The sequence below is a fragment of the Helianthus annuus genome, chromosome 17 (genome assembly GCF_002127325.2).
Source record: "Helianthus annuus cultivar XRQ/B chromosome 17, HanXRQr2.0-SUNRISE, whole genome shotgun sequence".
In the NCBI taxonomy this organism is placed as follows: domain Eukaryota; kingdom Viridiplantae; phylum Streptophyta; class Magnoliopsida; order Asterales; family Asteraceae; genus Helianthus; species Helianthus annuus.
Genome location: NC_035449.2, coordinates 158,539,019 through 158,545,618, shown reverse-complemented (window position 1 = coordinate 158,545,618; position 6,600 = coordinate 158,539,019). Strand labels below are relative to the sequence as shown.

Below are 6,600 nucleotides of genomic sequence, written 5' to 3'. Positions count from 1 at the left end.
TAAATCCCAGAGAATTACTAATAATTAGTTAATTACCTAACAATTTATTCCTTAAAATTACAACTTCGAATTTTATTAAATTCCATATCACCTTAAGAACCAGACGTCACGTCATAGCCGTATATAGTCCTACATGGTTAAAATGTACTCGTTAGGATGTTTTATCAACCGAAACTCTATCGTTTTCAACACAAGTAAACGTGATTGTCTAACAAGTGATACATAATTACATATGCCATATTTGTCCTAAACACGCTACTTCTTTAAAAAGCCTTGTACCATCCTTAATTATTCTGGTTTCAAATTTCAGGTTTTTTTTTTTTTTTTTTTTTGATTGAGACTTTGACATTCTATTCATATGGAGTGCAAATTTAACCACGTTTGAGTAACGCTTACCAAAACGACACGTCTTAAAATATCCCTCTTCATCCTTACATATATTTATTCTTTTTAATATATTTAAATATACATAAATAAATAAATAATTAGTTGAACCTATCGGCGTCGTCTTCTTTGGGAAATTTTCGTCTGATAAATAACCGACAGAAAAAGGGAATCAGAAGATTCATGTCTTTGATGGATCACGATTGACCGACACTTTCAGATATATACGATATATATATGTATACGTTGTATATCCAAGTAACAAGAAACCCAATTATCCGGTGAGGATTCTTTACTTCCGTGTATTACTTACTTTCTTCGTTTGATCAAATCTTATTACGTTCGTTGATCGGCTTATGATTGTTTAATTACTTTACGTATTTAGTGCAGTTTCAACTACCCTTTTTGCCAAATTTATCACCATGATCATCTGTCTGTTTCATCTTCACTGATCATATAGATTGGATCTTTGACTATTTGTTGTGAATTCTTCATGTGGGTTTTAAATTTTATTTCTTTTTTTTATTTTTGATGATATGTAACAAACAAACATACCAGTAAAATCTCACTCATAGCAGCAAGCCATGTGCACAATCTCACTCTGGGATGAGCATTTTGTACCGGTATCGATAGTGAATTGGTACTGTACCCCGAGACATTTTTGGTACTCACTTTTTGGGATCCATACTTTCGGTTATATACGTTACGGTATTTTTGGTCGATTTACGTTTGAATACCGGTACCCGTACCTGCCACTTTCGGTGTACGCTGGTACGTGCTTTTGCTTTTTTTCAGGATCGGTACTTTTGGTAGGTAGTGAGTTCATCCCTAGGTGCACAAATCAGGTTTAAACCCTGAACTAGTTTGGGTTGGTCAACGAAAACTCAAAACCGGGTTGAGTTACAAACCGGTTCGGGTTTTGTCGGTTTGTTGACCGGGGTTTGGATCGGTTTTTAGCACTTTTTCACCGTTTTTTTTAACAAAAAGTCAAAATTGGGTTGAGTTACATACCGACTCGGGTTTGCTCCGTTTGTTGACTGGGATTTTGACCCGTTTTTCAACGAAAAGTTAAAACTGGTTTGAGTTACAAACCGGTTCGGGTTTTGTCGGTTTGTTGACTGGTTTTTTTACCGGGTTTGAGCAATTTTGACCAGGGTTTTAATGGTTCGGTTCGGGTTAACCGGTTTCATATTCCCACATTTGATGGTTGTTTTTGTTTGAAACAGTGTGATGAACAATGGCTGCAGCCGAAGCAAGGGCGGTGTGGCAACGGACTGCAAATCGATATTTCATCCAAGAAGATGCGAAAAGGGCGCCAAAATTAGCTTCAGTTTCGTCTGTAATTTCTAAAATTGAGACAAAACCGGTTAACCCTGCAGATTTGAATGACAGTTTCCCCCTTCCAGATGAGAAGTCTTTCTATTCGAACCTTGAATCCGACTCAAAATGGTGGCTTCAGTTGCAGCCTGATTATATGTACCAAAGAGGGTTGACCAGTGAACAACAAGTCAACCCGAATCCTCATCAATTCGTCGAAAATCAAGATGTTGGTAGTTTCAGTAGTGTTGATTCTGTGTCATCAAGAGAATCTTACGAGTTTGTGCAGATGGATTCCGTTGAGCTTCCATGGTGGAAAATGACAGAAAAAGATGATTTGGACTCGTTTGTTTCGAAGAAATCACATATTTTGATTGAGAACTGTGATCTTCATGGGCCTATGCTCATGGGTTCCGAGCCACCAATGATCAAATGCGGTCAATATGCCATTTCGCGAGGTGAAACGCAGCGTGATACAAGCAAGACAAAGATATTAGAAGCTTTGTGTCATTCTCAGACGCGCGCAAGAGAAGCAGAGATTGCAGCGAAGAAAGCATACGCGGAGAAAGAACACGCGATCAAGCTTGTTTTCAAACAGGCGTCGCAAATATTTGCATACAGGCAATGGATCTATCTGTTACAGATTGAAAATCTTTGTTACCAGAACAAGAACAACAAGAGTGATCAAATATCATTTTCGCCTTACAAGATTGGTAAATTAGACAAGAGTATGAAGAAGGTGGCGCCTGCGAAGGGGAAACGAAGACGAAGCAAACGTGGGTTTGGGCGATTTGAACATAATCTAGGCAAATACGCGGTTGTTTTTGTGGTCGGATTGGGGATTGTTGGTGCAGGTTTGCTTCTTGGATGGACTGTTGGATGGATGTTGATTTAGTGTTGTAATTTGGTAAGTAGCCAATGATAGTTTATAGAATTGGATACTCATTAGCCATTTCATATGTAGATATTTGTTTGTACTCTCAAGTTGCTAATATTTGTCTTCATTGGATTGAGATTTTCACGTATTAGTTTAACAGTATGTGTTCTATATTCATACATGATGCTAACAAGGTCTAGTAACCATATATACACTTATACATGGTGCTAACAAAGTCTTGTTGGAAAGAGAAAGGTATATGGTCATGATGTTAAATAACCATCTTATATATGAAGGTTAAAGCAAATGGTATACAGGGATAGGTTAAAATGAGAACCACGTTGAGTTGTGAGAACCGTAAGAATTAGGCCATCCAAAAGCTTTTCCCGAATTTTTTTTTTCTCAAAAGTCATAAAAAAATCACTTGTTTCAACAAAAAAAAGATTAAAAAAAATGCCGCTTACCCACATTTACATGAGGCGTAAAAGAATATTTATGTTCGTACAAAATTTACACCAGCGCGCAAAAAGAACTTGCATCAGTCAAAACTACCGACTCGACAATTTTTTTTTTTACTTTTTTACGGATGTATTTATAATATTTTCATCTACGTTTGTGCAAAAAAATTTTGGCCCAACTCGTGCGGAAAAAAAAAATTCTCACGGTTCTCACAACTCGTGGTGATTCTCATTTGAACCAAGCCCATAATATATAAATATTGAAATATTCTCAAGAAGCTAGGGATGGTAAAAGAACTGAAGAGGTATGGTCCCAATTCCCTGCCTACATGGCAGGGACCACACCACCTTTTGAGCATACATGGCGATCACATCAGCAAAGCAATCCAGAAGCCTCTAGAAACTTCTGGAAGATCTGCAGGTGGCATCAAAGATGTTCTACCCGACAAAAAGGACAACACGTGTCACCACTCGCAGAACGCCACGTAGGCCTGCGAGAAATCAGGGGGCAGAGCTGACAACACCAGTACAGAAGAAATAACCCCACAGATTAACCTCAGTGTTAACCTGTGTTTCATCACTGGCGCCATCCGCTTTTTTGCAAAACCAATCTCATCTCTTTTCTTTTCAAGAAACACTCATAAAAATGGCTGAACAAAACCCTTCACACCATGTAGATGGAGAAGTTTCTTCCTTTGAACTCGTTTCGGACACAACACACGTCCAAAGGGGTCAAAGGAATGAAATCATCCAGGAAGGGCAGACGAACAACGATTTTCCTAGTATTTTTGGAAGTGCATCCAGGGTCGCTAGCCAAACCACAACTGGACCCATTTTCCAAGCCCCCACTAGGATAATCACTCAAACCACAAACGGAGCCACTTTCCAACCTCCACCAGGAGTAGTCCAACACACACCTCCACCAGTGCAGACACCAAGCCACGGAGCTGGCCCCTCAGCTCCATCGGAACAAGCACAGCTAAATTTCTCTGCACTTTTAGGGCTACCCGAAGGAAAAACTCTGGCTTCCTGGTACGCCGAACAGATGGCATCTATAAACCTTGTTTATATACAACTGAGCGCGCAACAAGCCCTACTCCAAGCACAGGCTAACCAGTCGGCATTCGCTACCCCACCGCAACGATCTCTGAGCACACACACGACTCAGCAGGTCAATGCGTGGACTTTACGCCCAGAAAAAGGACCTGCAACAAACATCAGAAAGCCCAGCGCGCACGACATGCGCGACACCTACGGCGAAACAGAAAGCAATTATGTGCAGCACTCCAACTTACAACGAAGGCCGATTCAAAGCCGCCTGGGCGCACGCAATATGAACAATGAATGGGAAGACGAAGAGGAAGACCCAACATACAAAGAAAGCACAGTGTTCAGCAGACTACACCCAGAACACGCGTCGTATAAGCCTGTCAAGCGCGTAGGGTACAACCCAAAGGCAGAACATGATTATACCTTAAGCTATCATCCAGACGACATGGCTGAAGATTCAAAATTCATCAGGGAGATCGCCACAGCTGCTATAGACAAGACAAAGCTGCCGCACAACGTGGGCAAATACAATGGCCTGACAGACCCAGATGACCACCTCCAAGTTTTTAAAGGCGCATGAGCAACAGGTGGGTGGAACCTACCAACTTGGTGTCATCTCTTCGCACAAACATTTGTGGGCGCAGCGCGCGTTTGGTTCGACAGCTTACCAGCAGGAAAAATTAAATCATGGGTCAACTTCAGAGAGAAGTTTCTCGCACACTTCTCTCAACAGCGAAGACACGCCAGAGACCCAGCCGATTGTCTGAATATATGGCGTCGAGACCACGAAAGCGTGGAAGATTTTATCACAAGATATAACAAGGAATGTCTGGAGATCGGAGACGTAGGTGAAAAGATGATGCGCGCGCACTTCATGAGGGCAGTCAAGTGTGATGATTTAATCAAGCACGTGAAAGGAAGAGACGGAGGACCCAAAGACTAGGAAACCTTCATCGAGGCAGCCAAAACAATAGCACAAACAGATAAACAGTTGACCGGCGACCACCACCGTCAACGCGCGCATAACTCTAATGACCGACACAGCAAGAAAGGCAGAGGCCAGCCATGGAAGAATTCCAGTCACAGAGAAAGAAGCCCACGAAGAGAAGACGCGCGACACACAATCAATCAGATAGCCCACCGAAAAGAAGTAAAAAGAGAAAACAGAGAGAAACAGTGGACGCCATTGACAAAGACCCCTTCAGAGGTCTTGGCCACTGAAAATCACCAATTCAAACCACCCCTGCAGATGCGCAACAAAAGGGGTCAGGATCCCAATCTCTTATGTGAATTCCACAAAGACACGGGTCACCTCACCGATGATTGTTTCAGTCTAAAGCAAGAAATTGAAAGGGCCCTGAGAGATGGAAAGCTCACTCACTTGGTAAAAGGCGGAAAGCGCGACTACTGCCAAATTCAAAGACGAGAAGAAGGGCCAGATAACAAAAAACTCAGAAAGTTAGAAACCCACATGGTTCAGGGAGGTCCACGAAGGCCAAGGAAAAACTACAACAAGCGCACACAAGACGATTCATGGCGCGAGAGGCAAGTTATTTTTCCAGTTGTTAGAGGGGGCCCGAGGGAAAAACGACCAATAGTCATTCCAGGTGTGATTGGTCACTACCAGACAGACTACATTTTCATCGATCCAGGGAGCACCGCGGATATCATATACGAACAATGCTTCAATCAATTTGACCAGGAGGACAAGGCGCGCTTGGAACCAGTTGATTACCCGCTAACTGGTTTATGCAACGAAGCCATCTTTCCCCTGGGACAGATATCATTCCCGGTGTTACTCTCAGATGGAAGAAATTCAAGAACAGAAGAGGTCACATTCATGGTGTTACCAGCACACTCAAGACATGACATCCTCCTAGGAAGAGATTCCCAAGGAGACTTCAGTATGATATGCTCTGCACCACATTCAGCCGTTGGATTCCCAACGGAAACAGGCATAACATTAATATACGCAAGCAAAGAAGTCTTAGCAACAGATGAGGTCAGGCCTACAAAAGCAAGTAAACCAGCGCCACGCACAGAGTCAGAAAAATGGGTATTGAACAGCGCATACCCAGAGCAAACAGTTACCCTAGGACCTGCGATGTCCGATTTAACGCGCGCGGCACTCAAGAAGTTGTTACATGAGAACATGGACGTGTTTGCCTGGACACCAGCTGACATGGTTGGTGTTCCAAGGCACATAGCAGAACACCGTTTAAACGTCTCAGACTAAGCAAAGCCAGTGGTACACGCCAAGCGCCACCTGGGCGATATAAAGCATGACGCCATGAAAGAGCAAGTACTGGAGTTGCTGAATGCGGGCATCATTAGAGAAGTCAGATACCAAACATGGGTAGCAAACCCAGTGATGGTAAAGAAACCAAATGGCAGCTGGAGAATGTGTGTCGACTACAAAGATCTAAACAAGGCATGTCCGCGCAACTGCTACGCCTTACCAGACATAGACGAAAAAATCGATTCTCTGGCAACATTCAGGTGGAAATGCTTCCT

General features: G+C 42.5%; 2 protein-coding genes across 3 annotated transcripts; both read left to right on the top strand.

The window, feature by feature from the left end:
- Nucleotides 1–459: 459 nt before the first annotated feature.
- LOC110921551 lies at nt 460–2,735 on the top strand. Of its 2 annotated transcripts, XM_035986508.1 has the most exons (3): nt 465–665; nt 770–1,155; nt 1,611–2,735. In XM_035986508.1, the coding sequence occupies exon 3, from the start codon at nt 1,622–1,624 to the stop codon at nt 2,594–2,596; it is 975 nt and encodes a 324-aa protein (XP_035842401.1). In that variant the 5' UTR covers nt 465–665; nt 770–1,155; nt 1,611–1,621; the 3' UTR covers nt 2,597–2,735. The 2 variants fall into 2 exon arrangements, with proteins under 2 accessions (XP_022021584.1, XP_035842401.1); XM_022165892.2 differs by lacking the exon at nt 770–1,155 and having other exon boundaries at nt 460–665.
- A 2,600-nt stretch (nt 2,736–5,335) lies between these two features.
- Nucleotides 5,336–6,322, top strand: LOC110925075. The gene has a single exon (XM_022169044.1). The coding sequence runs from the start codon at nt 5,336–5,338 to the stop codon at nt 6,320–6,322; it is 987 nt and encodes a 328-aa protein (XP_022024736.1).
- Nucleotides 6,323–6,600: the final 278 nt, after the last annotated feature.

Coding starts and splice junctions, on each gene's coding strand:
- LOC110925075 (XM_022169044.1), top strand. CDS start 5,336: ATGCGCAACAAAAGGGGTCAGGATCCCAATCTCTTATGTGAATTCCAC.
- LOC110921551 (XM_022165892.2), top strand. CDS start 1,622: ATGGCTGCAGCCGAAGCAAGGGCGGTGTGGCAACGGACTGCAAATCGA.